Source organism: Dama dama, chromosome 20, assembly GCF_033118175.1.
Source record: "Dama dama isolate Ldn47 chromosome 20, ASM3311817v1, whole genome shotgun sequence".
Lineage (NCBI taxonomy): Eukaryota > Metazoa > Chordata > Mammalia > Artiodactyla > Cervidae > Dama > Dama dama.
Genome location: NC_083700.1, coordinates 98,161,271 through 98,181,760, shown reverse-complemented (window position 1 = coordinate 98,181,760; position 20,490 = coordinate 98,161,271). Strand labels below are relative to the sequence as shown.

The following is a 20,490-nucleotide window of genomic DNA, read 5'->3' as shown; positions in this document are numbered from 1 at the left end:
GAGGCTGTCTCCACGCACGCTCTTTAAAGTGCATCCCTCGCTGCCCTTCCCTCATGTCTTTCTGAGCCTTGGTGTATTTATTCATAAAATAAATACACCAAGGGACTAACACCTCTCTCTCTCAGTGTAGTTTCCAGGACTAAATATAGTAGTATTTGTTAAAACATTTAGTGCTGACTACTACCTATGTTTTAGTTATCATGCAACCATCAAACAGGCAAGTTTGTTTTTTTTTTTTATTTGTTGGAGGAAACAGGCAAGTTTTATTTCTGCATTTTGCAGAGCCATTTTAAATTTGAAAACAGATTTTGACAAGCTAACATGCCTAGGTTGAAACAAAATCCTCCAGGTACATAACCATGAGAGGAGAAAAACAGTGATGCAACATGAGAACAGAGCCTTGATTTTGCTTTGAACAGGACTGGTTAAATATATCTTAATCCTATTATCTCATATAACCTCAAGTGAGGATAATTTTCATAAACCCCTTCCCGTCTAGTATCTCCTTTCTCCTTTGCTCAGGTGTACGATCCATAGCAGAATTTTTGGCAAAGTCCAAGTCAGAAGAGACTCAGGAAGAAGTCCAGGTCCTGTTGGATTCTTTGATCCACGGTAATCCCAAGTACCAGAACCAAGTGTACAAAGGTCTGATAGCTCTGCTGCCCTGTGCGTCCCCAAAAGCTCAGCAGCTGGCCCTGCAGACACTCAGGACTGCCCAGGTAAGCCCAGACTACACGCTCCAGTGATTCTGATTCCAACTCAGTAATCTGACAATTACCTTCCACAGTTGCACTCCACACAGGCATGAGAAATAGAGCTCGACCTCCCACTGCCTGTCTGCTGTTCAATCAGCGTTACTTCCAGAAGGCCAGAGCAGGGCAGAGAGTTCGTGTCTCCCCGCAGACTGATTTGTCCTGTTTACTTAAGGATCAGAAAGATGTTGGCAGACTAAAAGTGGTTGAGACAAGCAACAAGGATGATGGAAGGACCGTAGAAAAGATTACAGGAGTCAATTTGATAGGGAAAGAAGCAGGGTGCCGTTGTAGGCCGCATGTAAGTGAAGAGAGGAGCCAGATCTCCAGTGCACGGGAAAGCTCCGTTTCTTTCATCGGCTCCTGCCTTCCTCTGGGTGCCCTGGCATACAGAAAAGTCAGCTTTGGGTTTTGGTGATGACCACACGAAGACACCCTGCCTAGTGAAGCGGGGACACCATGCCTGCAAGAGAGGTTTTGAGATGAACCATCTAAAGCTCTCAGTACAGCTTCAGGAGGGGCTGCAGGCAGAAAGACAACTAAAAGATCAAAGAGGGAACTTCTCTGGTGGTCCAGGGGTTGGGACTTCACCTTCCAATGCAAGGAGTAGGGGTTTGATCCCTAGTCAGTGAGCTAAGATCCCACATGCCTCATGGCCAAAAAGCAAAACATAAAACAGAAACAATATTGTAGCAAATTCAATAAAGATTTAGGGAGTTCCCTGGTGGTTCAGTGGTTAAGAATCCACCTGCCAATGCAGGGGCCACAGGTTCAATCCCTCGGCCATGAGGTATCCACATGCCTCGAGGTGAGTAAGCCCATGCGCTACAACTACTGAGTCAGTGCTCTAGGGCCCCAGAGCCACAACTGCTGAAGCCTGTGCCCCCTGAAGCCCAAGCTCTGCAACAAGACACTGTAATGAGAAGCCCAAGTACTGCAACGAAGAGTAGCCCTGAACTCACCACAACTAAAGAAAGCCCCACATCCATGAAGACCCATTGCTCTCAAATGGTCCACATCAAAAAAAAAAAAAAAAAAACTTAAAAAAAAAAAAGAAAAGCAGTCAAGAAGACACCAGTTTTGGACTTTGTGGGTGAATTGTATGCCACCAAGAGAACAGGAAACATGGGTTTGATTTCAGAGGAATTAGGTTTTGACTCCATAAACCTGATGAGTCTCAATGGCTCCCAAGTGCCCATGCGAGCAACATGGCACTGGTTGCTGATTGCAAAAGATATAGAGGGGTCACTTGTGCAAACAATACTAAACCCTGAGCCCTGCTCCCAGAGAATCTGACAGCTTTCAGGGGGCCTTTAAGTTTCCCCAGCCAATGATGAATTCCTAGCTGTATTGAGGAATCACTGCTGGGGACATCTAGTAGAGATGCCCACAGGACAGCAGGAAATTAAAGTCTGAGGCTCCAGAGAGACCCGCGATGAAGATGACCTTTTGTTGGAGTTTCTGAGTGGAGAAGTGGTATTTGAAAGAGTAGAAGTAAATAAGATCACCCAGGTAGAGTGTACCAAGTGAGAAGAGAAGGAACACCACCAACGCTTAAGAGATGAGCTCAGGAAGAAGACCAGTAAAACATCTGATTAGCATTATTATTTCCAGTTCCCGTGTTTTAAGTGCTTCCTTCACCGTACTCGGGGCTTTACTTACACTGTCTCTTTCAGTCTTCACAATGGCTGATGGAGGCAAGGACTATCATCCCCTAGATGGGTGATGGAACCAAGCCTTAGGAGGATGTTCAGTGACTTAGTCAAGGCCGCACACGGAAGATATTTACTAAGTGACTATTAAATCCAGCTCTACCTCAAGACCTTATTCTCTCCATATACCACATTGCCTCTTTGAAAAAGAACCAGAAGCCGTAAAAGGAGAACAGAAAAACACAGATTTGTGAAAATGAGTGGAAAGGAGTTTCAAGAAGCAGGACATGATCAGCTGTCTCACATACAGTAGAGAGATTGCGGGGGTACAACAGAAAGCTGGGCCCGGCAGGAAAAGTTTCAGTAAACTGGGGGACTATCCAATGGCAGGAAAACAAAAATTATAGCCACCTGTCAAAGGATGCATGGAGGGTGGAGACGTAGCTTCCCCTAGGAAGCTTAGGTGTAAAGAGGGCATGAGCAGCAGTGAGAAGAGACAGAGTTGAGGGACAGTTGCCCTGAAGCTGGGTGAGCGTGAGGATGTTTAATGCTGAAGGACAGGAACCCAATGCATGGGCAGGGGTAGAAGATGCAGACCGGGCGGGGGGCTGCCTAATTGGGTGAGGTCTCGCTGAAGAAGAGACTTAGGATCTTAGATGAGTTCCCTTCTCTCGGGCCTGTGCCCATCCGAGATAGCCAACTGGTGTCTGCACTTCTAGCAATGGCCAGCTAGCCTCCACCGAGTGCCTCCTGAGCCAGGCGGTCCAGTGGCAACCTTGGCAGATTCTCGGGAGATTTCTGGCTGCCCATCTACACCCTCCTCTCCAGAAGAAATTAACCTCTTCAGTGTGGGGGCCAAGGCCCCGTGACTCACTGCTGCTCGCCCGCCCCCCCAACTCCCCATTAAGCCAGGCTGCCTGGCTCTTTGGAAGTCAGCTTTTCACTTCTCCCAGGTGGACTAGATGGAAAGAGTAACCACCTTGTCCCCCTGTCTGTCTTGCCAGTCAATCATCGGGACCACACACCCCAGCATCGTGGACTGCATACTGAAGGTGCTATGCACGATGCACTTGGAAGTCCAGTATGAAGGTAAGGGAGATGGCCGGGTCTGCTCCAGATGGCCGAAGGTGGCCGTGAGAACTGGGTAGACTGGCTCTGAGACGTTTTCTCCTATTCACAAAGAGCCTTACTGAGTGTCTGAGACAGCCTCGGCAGACGGAAGGTGCTGACTTGGTACTGATGGACAAGTTATGCAGAAAATGACAGTCACGTTCTGCACTAGAAATCAGCCACATGCTCTCGCAGTTATTAAAATCTTCCTGGGTCCAGGGTTGGCTCTGGTTCCCGGACTCATGTGGCACATCCCTTCCAATAGAAATCACCCTGAGGACTGTTCTTCTAAGAAACTAGATTGAATAATGGTAGTATTAATAGGTTTTTATTTATTGGGGTCGCCTATGCGCCAGCCACTTTCCATGCATCATTCCATTTAATTCGCAAAATAACCACAGGAGTATAGATTCTAGCACATATTAGATATTCAAATGTTCAAATGAATGAAGGGTGGGGGTTGGTATTTTTATGTTTTTCAAGCTAAAGCACTAAAGGACAGAGAGATGAAGGATTCTGTTACACACGTTTATACAGCTAACCAGATTCAAACCAGAGCTGTCTGACTCCAAAGCCTGTGCTTTTAAAATGTAGTACATGGCAGGTGTTTATAGGATATAATTTTTCTTCCCTGCTTCTACGATGGTTCAAAAAAGGGAGATTCTGTTTTCAACAGGAGAAATCAAAGAGGGATTCTCTGAGAAGGTGGTATCTGAGCCTTCAAGATGGGAAGGATTAGGGAAGGTAGAAAGAGGAGGAGAGCATTCTGGGAAGGAGCCTGGTGTAAAGGCCTAGACACAGGGAGGTATAAGATGTGTCTAGGGAATGGCAGGGAGGTCATTTGGTGGAGGTTTGGTAGAGGTCTCACTCCAGGAAGACCTAGGAAGGTAGGCCAGGACCAGATCGTGGAGTTCCTAGAATGCCAGATGGAATCGTGAACCAGTACTGCAGGGAGACTAGAGGCTGGAGGCCAGCTGGAAGGCCTTTGTTCAGACAGCAAAATGGACTGTGCTGATCTAACTGGGGAGAGAGGCCCCAGCAAGAGAGAGGAGGGACATGACTGGGAACCACCTAGGTGTGGAGAATAAAATGGCACATGAAGAGGGAATGGGCCCAGCCAAAGAGGCCAAGGCAGGGAGGCCTGCCAGACAGGAAGGGCCACCTGTGACCAGGAGGACAGGCTGAACCCCCAGGTGCAGGAAGCCTGGGGGGTGGGGCAGAAGGAGTAGACAGGCACTGGGGTTAAGGTATGCACGTGAGATCCTGGGGTTCACTCCCAGCCTAGATTATTTTTTCAGAAGCAGTGTTGAAATTGAATGTCTGTCTTGTCTTGCCTTCAGCAGCACTGTCGACTTTGTATTTGTTTGACCCCTGCAGGGGTGCACGGACGCCTATGTCGATTAGCAGTGCCATGTTGGAATTGGTTCCAGCCAGAGCAGGGTCTCCTGGCTAGGGAGGAGTCACCGGCGAGGGAGTGGAGTGGGGGAGGCACCTAGGTCAAGGTCAGGCCCAGTAGAGAGTTGTAGCTGGCATTGGAGCAAAGGGGTGAGCTGGTGGTAGAATCATGTCAGGAGACTTAATCATACAACCCGGAGAAGACTAGATTGCCTGGCTCTGTGACCTCCCTCCCCTCGCCCCACCTCCACATGGCAAAGTGAACACTCCCACTTCCCAGCTTAAGCTTTCTTCAGAGGCCTTTCCTGACCTGTCTTCAACCCTGTCCAAACGTCAGCCTGCTTTCTTATTCCCACCTTGCACCCCCCTCACCTCCAGCACCGCCCTCCCGTGGAGCAGTTATCTCCAGAATATACCGCCCTTTACGTCGTAGACTGTGAACAGTTTTCTTGTAGCTGTGTCGCATGTTCCTAATACCCTCAGCACAGTCCCCAGCATAGGTTAGGTCCCAGGTGCACGTCTGTTGAGTGAATGAGAGAGAGTCCTCCCATGCACACTGTATTAGCAGTTTCAGGCCTGGGATGGGGTCTGATTCATCTCTTTCTCCAGCTCAGGTCCTGGCAAAAAAATGGTGGTACACACTATAAGTTTGTTGAATAAATTTATGGAAAAAATGGCTTAGCTTCCGTTTTTCCAATAAAGCCCTCCAGAGCTGAACTGGTCCAGCTTCTTCCCATATCGGACCCCATCTTGAGTCCCTCTGTTTTTATTACATAACAACCTACTCTGTCAGAAGCCGCAGGGGCATGAAGCTCTGGATTGCCTTCTTGGTTTGATGTCTGCTGATGTGATAACAGCGACACTGTACACCTCAAAATAATTTCAGATAAGCCAGACTCATAACAGGGTACAAGAAACGTCTGTTGAATGAAAGAATTACTCTTCCTTTTTTTTTTAACCAGCCGCTTTCAAAATAGTCTTTGTGTCCCTGGGAATTCAGAGCATGCATGTGCATTGATTGTCCACTAGGGGGAAGTCTTTCACAAGATGGGTGGAGCGGAAATTAAGGGCAAGAATACAGTTCTCTGGAGGAGGGCGTGGCAACCCACTCCAGTATTCTTGCCTGGAGAATCCTCATGGACAGAGGAGCCTGGTGGGCTACAGTCCATGGGGTCGCAAAGAGTCCTACACGACTTAAGCGACTTAGCAGGCAGGCATGCAGTTTCCACAGCAACCCCGTCAGAGGCAGGGGCGGGAAGATCTGACGGGCCTTAGATGGGGTCCTAACAGCAGTGACAGGATAGGACCAGAGATTAATTTCTCTGAGTTTGAGGACAGCAAATTGCATGGCCAAGGTGGAGCACTCCCCGCCACCAACCCCCGCCCCCCAGGATGATGGCAACATCAGGGGACACAGATGATATGGCTGAAGGGACTAACCTTTGTAAGGGTAAGGTTGGTTTGTTTTTTGTTGTTATTGTTTTTTTTAAGTATCAATTGAACATGCGTGGTGTGCCAAGTACTATGCCAAGCCCTGGGGGTTTGTTTGCCTTTGCTTGTATTGGAGGAGAAAAAGGAATAGTTTGGAAGGAGGAGGTCCGGAGGCTGTGCCCTCTACCCTGCATGCTGTGTGGAGGACGGTGGAGGTAGGGGGAGGACGTCTTTCCCTGAGGAGGCGCCGGGGGAAATGGGCTCTCAGGGAGAGTCCCATTAAAACAGAAGGTTAAGAGGCTCAGAGGCCTGGTGACCCTTTCCCTTTGCCATGGGTGTCTGCGATGGAGGAGCCAGGAGATGACTTCACCTGCTTTTACACTGAGGAGCCCACCTTCCCACCTCCAAGCCTACCAACCTGCCTGGCAGGTCACCCACCTTCTCTCTTCTCTTTCCCATTGCAGTGGAGTGTCCCTGCTCCCGTCACAGGACCCCCTTCTACTTCTGCTTGTTCTCTGAAGCACATTCTCTCAGACTTCTCTTCTGAAGCTGCCCCCTCCCTTTTTCTCTGGCAGTTCATCTCCGTTCACATGTAGACATGCTCTGTAGATGGCAATTATTCCTCAATAAAGCTGATAAAATTTTAACATATTTTTTAAAATAGGCTGTATATCATCCATCTTCAAAATGAGTCCCTCCTTGCTAACCTATGGATTAAACAATATGTAAAAGACATAACCCCCCCCCAAAAAAAAGATTAATTTACCCTATTTAGGAATGCACAATTCTAAGTTCCTTGACTTCAAGTTCCCTTCCAGCTCCATTTTTCCATTTTCTTCCTACGTGATCTCACAGCTGCTTTTGACCCAGCTGGTCAAAAAAACAACTCACTCTCTTCTCTCAGCTTCTGTGATAGAACTTTGAGTTTTCCTCCTGCGGTCTGGTTTCACCAAGTCTCCTTTGCTGGTTTTTTCTATTTCTCTTACTAGACTGTTGGGTCAGCCCATGTCCCACCTCTTTAGCAACACCTTCTCCCTGTGTGATTTTGCCCGTTGTTGTTCAGTCTCTAGGTCATGTCCTACTCTTTGCGACCCCATGGACTGCAGCATGCCAGGCTTCCCTGTCCTGCACTATCTCCCAGAGTTTGCTCAAACTGATGTTCATTGAGTCAATGGTGCCATCCAACCGTCTCATCCTCTGTTGCCCCCTTCTCCTCCTGCCCTCAGTCTTTCCCAGCATCAAGTTCTTTTCCAATGAGTCGGGTCTTCACATCAGGTGGCCAAAATATTAGAGCTTCAGCTTGAGTATCAGTCCTGCCAATGAATATGCAGGGTTGATCTCCATTAGGATGGACCGGTTTGATCTCCTTGCCATCCAAGGGACTCTCAAGAGTCTTCTCCAGCACAACAGTTTGAAAGTATCAATTCTTTGGCGCTCAGCCTTCTCTATGGTCCAACTCTCACACCCATACATGACTACTGGAAAAACCTAGCTTTGACTAGGTGGGCCTTTGTCAGCAAAGTGATTTTGTCTAGTCCCATGGCTTTACACACCACATGTATATCTTATGTATTCAGCTACCAAGTCTGTACCTCTGGCCTTGATCTCTCCCCTGAAATCTCCGTGAATGTCTAATAATATCTGACAAGATTAGCCAAAACAAAACTCTTGATTTTTGTTGTAGGAGAATGAGAGAATGATCATATCCTAGGTCTCTGGAGAATCCCTGGGACAGGCCACCAAGTGAGAGTCCTTGGCTTCTCCCAGGAAAGAATTCAAGAGTGAGTCAAAGTAAAGTGAAAGCAGAAATTTGAATTCCATAGGCAGAATATAGTCAGACTCAGAAAGTCAGTCTCAGAAAGACCCTCCCTGGGTGCAGGAGGGGTTAGTTTTTACGGGCGGGGTCATTTCATAGGCTATTAAGTGGGAGGATTATTTATTTGGGGGAAGGAGTGAGGATTTCTAGCAATTGGGCCACCACCCATTTTTTGACCTTTTAGGGTCAGCCTGTCGTGGGGCCTGTGGGTGTCTTATTTAGCATATGCTAATGTATCACAATGAGTGTATAATGAAGCTCAAAGTCTATTGGAAGTTGAATCTTTTACCATCTTGGGCCTGGTAGGATCTAACCAGTTTTTGTCGTATCCTGTTTTTCTCAACACCCATGTCATTCTTTAAAAATTATGCCCTGCCCCCTTCCCTCCTGTCTCATTTTCTTCCCCAAACTTGTTCTTTCTCCTATTTTCAGTAAAAGGTACCACCACCAACCCAATTGCTCAAGGAAAAGTATAAGACTGATACCAGATGACTGCCTTTCTCTCACCTCCCACCCATTCCATCCGTCAAGTCCTCAAGGCTCTGCCTCCACTTATCTTCTTTGTTCCCACTGTGATCACCTAGGCTAACCCACCATCCTGTTGATAGCTTATGGTGAATGGTGTCAGATTCGTGATCACCAAAGAAGATTTCGCTTCAGGACCAGGGACCAGGCTTGATCACTCAAGAGGTTTTGTGTGGTAGAGTTTATGAGAAAGGGACAGACAAAGCTTCTGACATAAACATCAGAAGGGGGATGGAAAGTGCCCCAATCCCTGGTCTAAACAAGGGAATTATATACTTTTTAATTGGTTATTACAATAAATCAAAGGAATGTCTCAAGGTTGTAAAGATCGTACTAGACCCACTCCCATAATATACATTTTAAGATAACAGGATTAGCCAGAAGGGTTTCAGAAAGGAGAAACATGTCCTCAAGCAGGATACATTATTGTTATAAACTCCTTACTATAAGGAATGTAGGAATAAACGTTTGTCCTTTCCTCCTCCTTGAGAATTCCAGATCCCTTTCTCCTCCTCAGGGGCCCTGGAATTCTTCTCAACCTGCCTAGGAATTGACTCTCTCACTCCCCCCTTTTCTTTTAGGAGAATTATGTTGCCAAGGGAAAGGAGCGTCATTTTCGTTCCATAACTACTTCCTTCCATCCCTAAATTGTTGAGGCAACATATTCTCCTAACACTCATATTGAGAATCTCTGATTCAGGGGCCCCAAGTAATAGTTGGAGGTGACTGTGGCACTCATAGGAGCCTGGACAACAATTTGTAACCTAAAAGCTTTCAGACAGTTAGAAACAAACCCTGTTTTACAGTTACAGATATAAGGCAAAATAGTCATTAAACCAAGTTAAAACCTAATCAAAATTAAAAGTCACATTATGTCCATAGTTAAGGTACCAGTTCCTCTTAGGACTGTTAGATGTCATCAGATCAAGAAGAGGCATCACATATGATTGTTGTTGGTGAAGGTATTCGCAAAGTTGAACGAAGTTCTTTCCTTGAAGTGGAGAAACCCACCACAGAAAGCCTTCCACTGATGAAGAAGGGAGTGCTCCACACGCCCAGCAGTTAGACCGATTGTGGAATGCAGCACAGGAGTGAGCCCTGGACAGGAAGGCATTGTCTTGAGGATAAAAAGGCAGACCCAGGATTTTTGGAGTCTGCAGAAGCAGGCTCACATAGATTATCAGGCCCATCTGAAAAGAACAAAGACAGAGCATAGCAAGTAAAGACATAAAATGACATCACTGAGCTCTGGCCAGGGTGCCATCTCTTAACTCGGGTGTGATGTACCCACGAATCAATTCCTGGCACTTTGACTGCTGTGGGAAAAGAAAGAATAACCTGGTAAGGGCCTTCCCAGAGGGGCTCGAGGGATTGGCCCCCAGATCCCAGTGTTTTTATCAGGAGCCCAATTCCTGGCTCAAAGAGAGGCTTGCTTGACTCAGAGGTTGGGTCAGGAGTCATCTCCCAGAGTTCCATTAATGGCTGTTGAAAAGCTGAGAGCTGAGTTACATAATTAGCTGATTCCAAGGCTTCGAGGTCTATAACAATGTCTGTGCATAAGAAGGGTCTTCCATAAATACATTCAAAGGGGGACAGTTCCTCCTTTTGGGGGGCAGTTCAAGCCCTCATTAAAGCTATGGATAGAACTTTAAGCCAATTGTCCTGCATCTCTTGAGTTAATTTGCACAGATGTCTCTTAATAATGTCATTAGCTTTTTTAACCTTTCCTGAGGATTGGGGTCTCCAGGAACAGTGTAAGTAATATTCTATTCCTAGAGCTTTTGACACCCCCTGAGTTACAGCAGCTTTAAAGGCAGAGCCACTGTCACTCTGAAGGCTCTGTGGCAGCCCAAACCTGGGAATAATTTCATGGGTTAAAATTCTTATAACCTCCTTAGCCTGTTCACTATGACAGGGAAAAGCCTTAATCCATCCAGTAAGCAAGAATCCATCCAAACTTGTAAGCAAGAATATCCATTTGCTTTTGGCATATGAGTAAAACCAATTTCCCAATCCTCTCCAGGATATTTTCCACTTCGTGGTAACCCAGATTTTGCTAGCTTTTCAGTCTTTGAGTTATTTTTCTGACAAACCTCACATCTTTTGATAATGTTCTTTAAAGTTTTCATTACACTTCTACCTTCAAACAAACGAGAAACCATCTGGTAAGTACTCTCAACACCTAAATGAAAACTCTGGTATAAACCCTTAAGAATTTTCCATTGAGCGTTTTCAGGAATTATTAATCATCCATCCTTAGACTGTAACCATCCTTTATCGGTAACCTTTGCTCCTCTTTTCTCATATCTTTTTCATTCTTCCTTAGTATATTGTGGTTTTTCCTGTTCCACAGGACCTGTTCAGATCAAAGGCATCTTCAGTGAAGGGGTTTCACAAAGCACCGCCTCTCTGGCTTGACAGTCAGCCAGCTGATTACCTTAGGCTACTTTACTCCCTGCTGTGCCCTTTGCAATGCATAACAGCTACTTCTTTAGAACAATATATACAGTTAAAAGTCTCTCAATCTCTCTGAAATGCTTAATAGGTTTTCCTGTTGCCATTTTAAACTGTCTTTCTTTCCATATTGCACCAGGAGCTTATAAAGTCAAATAAGCATACTTAGAATCAGTGTAGATATTTACTCGCTGCTTAACTCTAGAGCTCAGGTCAGAGCCACAAGCTCCACTAGCTGAGCACTCATTCCCTGGGGGAGAGATTTTGCTTCTAGAACCTGTTCAGCTATCACCATGGCATAACCTGCTTTACGCTTCCCATCCTGAACAAAAGAACTGCCATCATATTCCCATGTCAGGATTGTCTAATGGGGTATCCATTAGATCCTCCTGAGCTGCATAGTTTAAAGTTAGAAATTAGGAACAATTGTGATCGGGTGTTTCATTTTCCTTCTCAGGAAGGAAAGTGGCAGGATTTAAGTTTCCACAAATTTTAAGCTTAGTTATTGGTCCTTCTAATGACAATGACTAGATATTTAAGAAGCCTACGGTCTGTCATCCAAGTATTAACCTTAGAGTTTAAGATTCCACTCACATCATGAGAAGTCAGCACAGTAAGATTTCACCCACTGATTACTTTGAGAGCTTCAAGTGTTAATAAAGCAGTTGCCGCGATTATACCTAGTGTGGCCACCTGGCTGACACTACATCTAATCCTCTGCTCAGATATGCTGTAGGTTGCTGGTGAGGCCCTGGGGTTGTTTGGAACTCTGCTTGGGCAGTTTGAATCTCAGTTTGGGTTTTTACTGAGACCAAGGCAGCCCTTCCTGGAGGTGTTCCCCGGTTTTCAGTTTGCTTAGCTTGGAGCCCTGGGTATGAGGGCGAAGTCGGAGGACAAAGTAGGGGACAAAGTAGGGAGCTGAAGGTTTCATATCCAAATCTATACCCTTAGGACATAAGTCTGGCATGTCTCGCAGAGAGAAAAAGGGTAACATATATGCTACTTCTACCCATTTCCCTTGTTTTCTACAGAACCGATCTAATTGTAAAACTGTACTATAATTAAGAGACCCTCCAACCGGCCACCATTCACCATCCTCCACTGGATACCATGGCCATTCAGTATCACAGAAGACCAGGCATGTCTTTTTTAAACTCTGGGGATCAAACTTGTCCCAGTTTTTCAAGATACAGTTCAAAGGAGTGAGGCTGGAATTGTTAGCTCCCATCTGTAAGAGAGAAAAAACAATGACCAGCGCATCTTTCTTCTGGAGGTATCCCTCCCTGCTCTAGATGGGGGCATAGACAGACTTTACACTGAGGCTTTCTGCCCTGGTCGGACTTTGTCTGTCCCTTATGGACACAGGCACCGTGCTCGTCCCTCCCGGCTCTACAACCGAGGCGGGGTGGAGATGCACCAGGAGTAGACCTGATGACATCCCAGACTAATGTCCAGTTCCTCACCATTAAAACCTTGCTTGCCTCTGTTGCCACCCGGGGTGCAATCAGAGTAACCTTCCAGAATGCCTCCCAAGCTAAGGCTGCTAGGGGAAACATTCATCTCCTGAGTGCCTGTGCATGACCCTGAGTATATTCCTGACCACAATAAAACTGGTACAAACATAAAACCAATACGTTCCTTCCGAGCATCACCACACCAGTATAAGTGATAGCAAAAGAGATGGTGAAGGGCTGGCCAGTGAGGAAAAAGTTATTTTTGTCCTTGAGTTATTAGGGTCAGTCCTTCCAGTTCATTCCCACAGATTCCACAGAAAGAATATCTAAGGAGTTGGGACAAAAGTTACCGGAGAGCCTCCTCTGGTCCACTAAGAGCTGGTGCTTCCAAAGGAAGAAGGCCATTGCACTTCCAATCTGACCAGATCCTGCAATTCCCAATCTGTGTCCTCAAAAACCTTATGGTCACCAGCAGTGCTTCTATCCACATAGATCAGAGGTGCAGCCATAACAAAAACTCACTTTGTTATGGGGCCAGGTCGCTGGCCCCTGAGGCAGGCATCCAAGAGAGTGACCTCTAGCCCGAGAGACATTCCTGGAGCTGGAGCTCTGCCTCACTCCCAAATGTGCTCTTGTAATTTTCGGCTCCTGGCAAGGCTAGGCGCTGCCACACATGGGGTCTAAGTAAAAGTACATAGTAACAGCATGGATCACAAGTCCCATGAAAATCTATAATCCGACAGATTAGGTTAGCAGTTCCAATTCCCCAAGTAATTACGAAATGGTCAAAGAGACCAGGAAAAGGTAACAGAGAAAGGAAAGTTCGGTCCACACACTTCACCCATTTCTGGCCGCTCTCCTCACAGGGACCTTGGGTGTCTCTTGGCGTTGGCAGGTCGGATTAATCCCCCGACAGGTTTCCCCTTTCTGGGGCTGCCTTCAGTCATTATGAGGCACCACAAAACTGCAGAGCAGGGTTCATCACTTGCTTCACACAGGGCGTGTCATTCATTCACACAAGCACACTGTAGTTAGTAAAGTAAAGCAGAAAACATGTATACCGAGAAAGCAGAGAGTCTAGAGCTCTGAGTGTTCTTACCTTGTTCTGAAGATCCCGGATGAGCACCCAAGATGATAGCTTATGGTGAACGGTGTCAGATTTGTGATCTCCAATGAAGAAGATTTCACTTCAGGACCAGGGACCAGGATTGATCACTCAAAAGCTTTTGTGTAGCAGAGTTTTATTAAAGTGAGAAAGGGGCAGACAAAGCTTCTGACAGAGACATCAGAAGGGGATGGAGAGTGCCCCAATCCCAAGTCTTAGCAAGGGAATTACATACTTTTTAATTGATTATTACAATAAATCAAAAGAATGTCTCAAGGTTGTAAAGATTGTACTAGACCCACTCCCATAATATACATTTTAAGATAAAATGACTAGTCAGAAGGGTTTCAGGAAAGAGAAACTTGTCCTCAAGCAGGATACATTATTGTTATATAATCCTTACTAAGGAATGTAGAAAAAAAGTTTGTCCTTTCCTCCTCCTTGAGAATTCCAGACTCCTTTCTCCTCCTCGGGGACCCCAGACTTCTCAACCTGCCTAGGAATTGGCTCTCTCAATTCAGTTCAGTTCAGTCGCTCAGTCATGTCCAACTCTTTGCAACCCCATGGACTGCAGCATACCAGGTCTCCCTGTCCATCACCAACTGCCAGAGTTTACTCAAACTCTTGTCCATTGAGTCGATGATGCCATCCAACCATCTCATCCTCTGTTGTCCCCTTCTCCCACCTTCAATCTTTCTAAGCATCAGGGTCTTTTCCAATGAGTCAGTTCTTCCCATCAGGTGGCCAAAGTATTGGAGTTTCAGCTACAGCGTCAGTCCTTCCAATGAATATTCAGAACTGATTTCCTTTAGGATGGACTGGTTGGATCTCCTTGCAGTCCAAGGGAGTCTTCTCCAACATTACAGTTCAAAAGCATCAATTCTTCGGCACTCAGCTTTCTTTGTAGTCCAACTCTCACATCTACACATGACTACTGGAAAAACCATAGCTTTGACTAGATGGACCTTTGTTGGCAAAGTAATGTCTCTGCTTTTTAATGCTGTCTAGGTTGGTCATAACTTTTCTTCCAATGAGCAAGCGTCTTTTAACTTCATGTCTGCAGTCACCATCTGCAGTGATTTTGAAGCCCCCCCAAAATAAAGTCTGTCACTGTTTCCATTGTTTCCCCGTCTATTTGCCATGAAGCAATGGGACCAGATGCCATGATCTTAGTTTTCTGAATGTTGACTTTTAAGCCAACTTTTCACTCTCCTCTTTCACTTTCATCGAGAGACTCTTTAGTTCTTCTTCACTTTCTGCCATAATGGTGGTGTCATCTGCATATCTGAGGTTATTGATATTTCTCCCGGCAATCTTGATTAGCTTGTGCTTCATCCAGCCCAGTGTTTCTCATGATGTACTCTGCATATAAGTTAAATAAGTAGGGTGACAATATACAGCCTTGACATACTCCTTTCCCGATTTGGAACCAGTCTGTTGTTCCTTGTCCAGTTCTAACTGTTGCTTCCTGACCTGCATACAGATTTCTCAAGAGCCAGGTAAGATGGTCTGGTATTCCTATCTCTTTAAGAATTTTCCAGTTTGTTTTGATCCACACAGTCAAAGGCTTTGGTCAATAGAGCAGAAATAGATGTTTTCTGGAACTCTCTTGCTTTTTTGATAATCCAGTAGATGTTGGCAATTTGATCTCTGGTTCCTCTGCCTTTTCTAAAACCAGCTTGAACATCTGGAAGTTCATTGTTCATGTACTGTTGAAGCCTGGCTTGGAGAATTTTGAGCATTACTATCCTAGCGTGTGAGATAAATGCAGTTGTGCGGTAGTTTGAACATTCTTCGGCATTGCCTTTCTTTGGGATTGGAATGAAAACTGACCTTTTCCAGTCCTTTGGCCACTGCTGAGTTTTCCAAATTTGCTGGTATATTGAGTGCAGCACTTTCACAGCATCATCTTTTAGGATTTGAAATAGCTCAACTGGAATTCCATCACGTCCACTAGCTTTGTTTGTAGTGATGTTTTCTAAGGCCCACTTGACTTCACATTCCAGGATGTCTGGCTCTAGGTGAGTGATCACACCATCATGATTATCTGGGTCATGAAGATCTTTTTTGTACAGTTCTCCTGTGTATTCTTGCCACCTCTTCTTAATATCTTCTGCTTCTGTTAGGTCCATACCATTTCTGTCCTTTATTGTGCCCATCTTTGCATGAAATGTTCTCTTGATATCTCTAATTTTCTTGAAGAGACCTCTAGTCTTTCCCGTTCTATTGTTTTCCTCTATTTCTTTGCACTGATCACTGAAGAAGGCTTTCTTATCTCCCCTTGCTATTCTTTGGAACTCTGCATTCAAATGGGTATATCTTTCCTTTTCTCCTTTGCCTTTCGCTTCTCTTCTTTTCACAGCTATTTGTAAGTCCTCCTCAGACAACCATTTTGCCTTTTTGCATTTCTTTTTCTTGGGGATGGTCTTGATCCCTGCCTCCTGTACAATGTCATGAACCTCCGTCCATAGTTCTCCTGGCTCTCTATCAGATATAATCCCTTGAATCTATTTCCCACTTTCACTGTATAATTGTAAGGGATTTGATTTAGGTCATACCTGAATGGTCTAGTGGTTTTCCCTACTTTCTTCAATTTAAGTCTGAATTTGGCAATAAGGAGTTCATGATCTGAGCCACAGTCAGCTCCCAGTCTTGTTTTTGCTGCCTGCAGTGCAGGAGACCCAGGATCGATCCCTGGGTCGGGAATATCCCCTAGAGAAGGAAATGGCAACCCACTGCAGTATTCTTGCCTAGAAAATTCCATGGATGGAGGAGCCTGGTGGGCTACAGTCCATGGGTTCGCAAAGAGTTGGACACAACTGAGTGACTTCACTTTTCACTTTCTTTCACCAGGCATTTCTTGACTTCCTACTTTTGCATTCCAGTCCCCTATAATGAAAAGGACATCTTTTTTGGGTGTTAGTTCTAGAAGGTCTTGTAGGTCTTCATAGAACCATTCAACTTCAGCTTCTTCAGCATTACTGGTCAGGGCATCAACTTGGATTACTGTGATATTGAAGGTTTGCCTTGGAAATGAACAGAGATCATTCTGTCATTTTTCAGATTGCATCCAAGTACTGCATTTTGGACTTTTTGGTTGACTATGATGGCTACTCCGTTTCTTCTAAGGGATTCTTGCCCACAGTAGTAGATATAATGGTCATTTGAGTTAAATTCCCCATTCCAGTCCATTTTAGTTTGCTGATTCCTAAAAGTTGAAGTTCACTCTTGCCATCTCCTATTTGACCACGTCCAGTTTCCTTGATTCATGGACCTAACATTCCAGGTTCCTATGCAATATTGCTCTTTACTGCATTGGACTTTACTTCCATCACCAGTCACATCCACAATTGGCTATTGATTGACTTTCTCACTGTGTCCTAGTTTATCTTTCTGCTTCCATTCTGCGCCCCTGCAGTCCATTCCCCTACTACAGACACTATCATTTTTAAAACATAAACTAGGCAACATCACTCCTTAGCTTCCCATTGCACCTGGCCTGAACTGTGTACTTGCCATGGCTTGCAAAGCTGTAGGCCTTGAATTGATGGTCAACTTCTCAAATTTCAAGTGTCATCTCAGACATCACTTCTGAGAGAGGCCTTCCAACCACTCTCTCTAAGCTTCCCCGTTCCTTCCCACCATCCTCTAGGTCTTTCTCCATCATCTTACATCATAGCATTTATCTCCTTCGAAAGTGACCTCACTTATTTGTTTATTGTCTGTTCTCTGCTGGAAAGTCTGTTCCAGAAGAGCTGAGACTTCACCTTCTCTGTTTACTGTTGTATCCCAAATGCCTAAAGGGTACTGGCAAGAGTAAGCACTTAAATATTTGTTGCACTGAATAAATTGAGATGACTGAATTGTGTATACCCTAATTTGTACTAACAGTCATGATAATGGGAATAGAATTTGAAATACCTAGTTTTTTTCAGCCTAAATGGCTACGTGGAGGCTGTGTGTCTTAAGTGACTCTTTCTGAGAGTTCTTAAGAACAAGGCACAGGGTTCAGAAGAGGAAAAAGAGAAGGAAGGTAGGAAATGGTAAGATTCTCAAGCAGAAGATGGGTATTCTGGTTATTATTTATATATAACTACTATATATATATATATATATATATATATATATAACTACTTATATATCTACTTCTTATAACAAGCCACCCCAATTTTAGTATCGTAAAACAATCACTATTTTATTTTCACATATTATGTATGTCAAGAATTTGAACATGGTGTAGCAGAGATAAATTGTCTCTGCTCCATGATATCCAGGGCTTCAGCTGAAAGACAATGGGGGCCACAGCAGGAACTAGAGTGAAGCTAGTGAGCATCACTTACTGATTTTCCCTTTTGTCTCACGCTCCAATATGGCTCCATGTGGCGCTCTTACTGACGCTGTGTTTTTTTGTTTTTGTTTTTATTTTTGGTTGCACTGGGTCTTTGTTGCTGCAGGCAGTTTTCTCTAGTTGCAGCAAACGGGGATCTTCATTGCAGTGTGCAGGCTTCTCATTGAGGTGACTTTTTTTGTTTTGGAGCACAAGTGTTGGGCACAGAGGCTTCAGCAGTTGCGGCTGAGGGGTTCTAGAGCACAGGCTCCGTAGTTGTGGCACAAGGACTTGGGTGCTCTGCAGCATGTGGAATCCTCCCAGACCAGGGATTGAACCTGTGTCCCCGACATTGGCAGGTGGATTCTCATCCACTGTACCACCAGGGAAGCCCTTACCGATTCTGGTTTTATATAACATTTTGACAGGTTGTTCATCATAAATCGTTTTGCTTTTTTTTTTTTTCTTTGGCTGCACTGGCTCTACATTGCAGTATGCAGGCTTCTCATTGTGGTGACTTCTCTTGTTGCAGAGCACAGGCCCTAGAGCACAGGGGCTCAGTCGCCATGGCATGTGGGCCCCTCTAGTTACGGTTTGAAGGTTTAGTGCTCCTCAGCTTTGTGGGATCTTAGTTCCCTGATCAGGGATCAACCCCTCATTCCTTGCTTTGAGAGGTGGATTCTCAACCACTGGACAACCAGGGAAGTCCCTTGCATTCATTTTTAATTGCATTAAAAATTATCTTTCTTGATTACTGGGTTTTGGCCCCTCCCTTAAATTTTGCAACACAGGCAAATGCCTCATTTGCCTTGCCCTAGTCCCAGCCTTGAGCTGCACCAGCAGACTGGGACTTGTGCTGGGTCTTGAAGGTGGGACTCAGAGCTGGGCCTGTGTCCTGCAGCCCACCTTCCTGCAGCCTCTCCCTGTAGCTCTGTGGCTTAGGCTTCTCTGAGCTCAGTGGCCGGATTCCGAGAGGGAGCAGCCTGAGCAAGCTTCCAAGACATTCCAGAGCAAAGCTGCATAGCATTTCTTGACCTAGTTTCATAAGTCACATAGCGTCACTTCCTGCCCAGACTCAAGGGAAGCAAGCAGCTTCTACCTCTTGATGGGAGTAGGATCAAATAATTTTATGGCCAAGTTTTAAAACGACTGCAGTGGGACGTGTGGCACCTGGGGCACATGTGTGGTGCTGGCTCTATGTCTGTCTAGGTGAGATAAGCTTCTCTTTCATCCTCTTTCTTCCCTGTCTCAGTATTCTCATGCAGTTTCCTGAAACATGTCTGTCTGGCTGAGCTGGATTTTGTAACATTACATCTCCCCCACAGCCATGCAGGGGCGCTGGGAGGAGTTGTGGTTCAGGGAGCCCAGGGAGCCCTGTCTTGAAGGTTGTGGGGAATGCCCTGCCCTTCCAGGCTCTTGCAAAGAGTGGAAGAGGAAACCTGGGACCAAGTCATAGCTTTCTGGTCCCCACTGCAGCAGATTCTGATTGTCCATTCTCATCTGTTATTCACTTTCTCATAGAAATAATGAGGGAAAATGTTCTGACACCTACATCCTCTAATTTCTGAGGATTTTTTTCCCCCATAGAATTAAGATTTTAGAATTTCTTTTAATAATGATCCCATTCAACCTAAAAGAGTCTACATTAAAATTAAGGGGGGACTTCTCCAAAGTGGTCCTGCCTGGAATTTATCTCCATTTATAATGACTCTGAAGTGAAAAATGGCAGTTTCCTCCCAGGGAGGATCGCTATTCCAGGAATTAGTGGCAGATGGGGACTTAATCATCACTCACTGGTCTCCCTTCCTGAAGAAGAGAAATGTCAAAGTCACAAACTTTTTTGGAAGGAGAAATTAATTCTATTGGGAATCTGAAATATATATCTGTGTGGGTAAATATATTAGTATCTGCTACAATTAAATTATTATCTTAGGATCATAAAAATTACTATGTATGACTTAATAAGAAACTGATCCGTCACTGTAAATTAATTTGCCAAATGTATGCTTATCCAAAAATCAACTGGCCAGACAACCAGTTTGCTGAGTGCCCAGTTCACCAAATCACCAATTTTCTGAAAATATGTTTACTTTAAATGTTTAAAGTATAAGGACTTTCCTAGTAGTCCAGTGGTTAAGAATCTGCCTTCCAATACAGGGAACACAGGTTCGATCCCTGGTTGGGGAACTAAAATCCCACATGCTGTGGGGCAACAAAGCCCGAGCATCACAACTAGAGAGGCCCAAGCACTACAACGAAGACCTAGGGCAGTCAAAAAATAAAAATTAAAAAGTTAAAGTGTATAGCAGCTCCTCTTGGTTGTATTAGTAGGGCCTAAGAGAGCTGGGAGAAGCCGAAACTTCTGAGTTTTCAGAAGTTCTGCCCCTCCACACCCACTTCCTACCCTTCATTGGCCCCCTTCTCTGGCCCTTGTCCTCCCTTTCTCTGCCAAACCCCCTCCCATCCCCT

General features: G+C 45.2%; 1 protein-coding gene across 1 annotated transcript in view; it reads left to right on the top strand.

Moving 5' to 3' along the window:
• The window catches only part of ARMH1 (armadillo like helical domain containing 1), a 41,028-nt gene that overhangs the window by 9,701 nt on the left and 10,837 nt on the right, over window positions 1–20,490 (top strand). The window contains exons 4-5 of the mRNA XM_061120057.1: window positions 523–719; window positions 3,409–3,493. Of these exons, the coding sequence (XP_060976040.1) occupies window positions 523–719; window positions 3,409–3,493 (282 nt within the window). The remainder of the gene's footprint in view (window positions 1–522; window positions 720–3,408; window positions 3,494–20,490) is intronic.